This window comes from Penaeus monodon, chromosome 23 (genome assembly GCF_015228065.2).
Source record: "Penaeus monodon isolate SGIC_2016 chromosome 23, NSTDA_Pmon_1, whole genome shotgun sequence".
In the NCBI taxonomy this organism is placed as follows: domain Eukaryota; kingdom Metazoa; phylum Arthropoda; class Malacostraca; order Decapoda; family Penaeidae; genus Penaeus; species Penaeus monodon.
This window is the reverse complement of record NC_051408.1, coordinates 15,046,799-15,049,147: the sequence shown is the minus strand read 5'-3', so window position 1 is coordinate 15,049,147 and position 2,349 is coordinate 15,046,799. Positions and strand designations below refer to the sequence as shown.

Below are 2,349 nucleotides of genomic sequence, written 5' to 3'. Positions count from 1 at the left end.
TGACGTCATGATCGAGTGCCCACGGATGCAACAGAGGCCTAACCCCGCTGCCTCCGTGGCTTTCTCGACCCCGGGTTATGTTTGTGGAGGGTGGCCTACATAAGCCCGTCTGCGTCGTTTGTTGGTCACGCGGTGATTTGGCTCGAGTCTGGTTAGATGGGTGAGTAATGATGAGTGTATTGGGTATTGATGTGGATTAGGAGATAAATGGATCGTTGAAGGTGGAATGTCGGACTGTGATTTAAGAGTGGATCGCTTAATCATTTGCTTTGGATGATATGTAGATGTACGCCTACAGACGAACGCACATATTTCATATTTTGCACATCTATGCACTATCATATTGGCGTGCGTTGTTTGAATTTCATCTATTGCTGCGAAATTCTGATGTTGCTTAAATTTGATATCATTTAGATTTAATCTGCAATTGTGAAACGGAAGATTTTTGTCCGATCAAGAGGGTGAGCGAAGGAAAGTCGGACTTGGTGCCCGTTTAACACATTCCGCAGCATCCCCCTGCAGGCTATCCAGTGCTGGAGAAAGGGTAGCTATCCCATCGGGGGGAGAGGGAGGGGAGTGGGAGGAACAGGTACCCCAGTTTCCAAGGGAAAGTGGCACTTTCGTAGAAATCGCAGTTGATTTGCCTGCAGACATAACTTTAAAAACATGTATGCAAGGGAAGATCGAAGTGGCGGCGGTGACCCCGCCAGGATACTACCTTTCGTCCAGGACGGTGCCGAAGAAGTCCGCCCACGTCTCGCTGCTGCTGATCCTGGCAATGAGCGGCTGGAAGAAGGACTCGTCGATCCTGGCAAGGGCCACGAGGGACGCGTTGCCGAGGCCGGCGCTGAGGGCGAAGGCGCCGGCCATGATGGCGACGAAGGCTGCTGTGCCCACCGACGCTGCCAGGTCGTCCAGGCTGTTGGTGAACCTGTCCACGGACGTCCTGGTGTTCAGGATGGCGTTGTTGGCTGACATCAACATGTCCATGGCGGCGGCTGCGCGTCGGAGAGAGAGGGAGGCGGTCAGTCGTCGCTCAGCAAGATCTGTAGGATAAAACGTCGTTCACATCTTCTAAGTTGATACAAGACAAATGTTCTCCTCCTCCAAATAAAGAAAAAAAGAGAGTAAACACACACTCACCTTGTTGAAATGAAACCGCAATCCAAACTGCAACAACCGAAACAAAACTATGCAAGAAAACTCAAAACAAATCCGAAACGTCGTCTCGAACCAGACACCAAGGTCTCAAACCGGGAGCGCCGCGCAGAAGCTTCCTCACCCTCACTCCTGTACAGGCGTGACTGAGGCCCTCCGCCCCAACGCCCTCCCTTCGTGCTCTCCGCCTCCCCGTCCTCCCGTCAGTGAAACTCTCTTTAGCCGTGGGTCAGGCAGGTTTATCCGAGCCTCCGCCACCGTCTCTTTCTATTTGCCTCTCTCGTCTACCGCAATGAACTTGCCCATTAGCGCGTGAATTTACAGACAGGATAATGGACTGATGTTCATGATGAAAGAGTGATGCTCGTGATGCTTTGATTGATGTGTCACGCGTAGATTCAACTTTTTTTTTTTCATTAGTGAGGTCACTGGTGTTCCTCAGAGAAACGATTCTCTTTACTAGGTGTGCGAAAAAGGAATGTTTCGCTTAGACGCTTCGAGAACACGAGGAGCCGCTCGTGCCAGGCAGCGGATGGGTAATCTGCAGAGTGATTAGGGCCTCGCTGTGATTTATCACCCCTAACTCATAGATAACACTGGGAAGGTTCGGATAATGAGTCTAAATCTTGAGAGAAATAATGTCATTGGATATATTGAGTAAGATGATAGGATACACAATTTGGGAAATAAAAGAACCGATCATAATTTCACTGTGTCTTGTATTTCGTTTTGGGATTTCTCACAGTCGCTGCTCCGCGACAATACAGCGTTCGCGTGCCGTGCTTTGCCTTCCGGAGAGTGCTGCTCAACGAGGCCTAAATAATTTCAATGTCATTTTCATAGATCCGACAAAATGCCACATACAGAAACATAAAACCTGTTTGGTTTTATAAACTGCGTGAAAACAGACTATGCTGGTATCAGAGTCTCTAAGCATGCTATAGTTCAAATACATCTAAATTTTCTTGATTTTATTGATGTTTCTATAGCCAAGTAATAATAATGTCCGCGGATATAACTTCGTAAAGGTAGTGAATGTGAGTACATGTTCGTAACTTGGTGTGAATTAATTTGGCGCGATTAGGAAGACGAAGACGAAGATGAAATCACTAAACCGTCACGCTGACTCCCATACTCCATCTGCCCGGCTTTCACTCAGCTAAACATACCCTGCTTGTTTTTATACAGGGA

At 48.1% G+C, this 2,349-nt stretch overlaps 1 protein-coding gene across 1 annotated transcript in view; it reads right to left on the bottom strand.

Annotated features, from left to right (window-relative positions):
• LOC119587807 overlaps window positions 1-1,290 on the bottom strand; it is a 9,138-nt gene extending 7,848 nt beyond the window's left edge. The window contains exons 1-2 of the mRNA XM_037936505.1: window positions 1,144-1,290; window positions 719-1,046 (exon numbers count right to left, since the gene is read on the bottom strand). Of these exons, the coding sequence (XP_037792433.1) occupies window positions 719-990 (272 nt within the window). The 5' untranslated portion in view covers window positions 991-1,046; window positions 1,144-1,290. The remainder of the gene's footprint in view (window positions 1-718; window positions 1,047-1,143) is intronic.
• Between the last annotated feature and the right edge of the window lie 1,059 nt (window positions 1,291-2,349).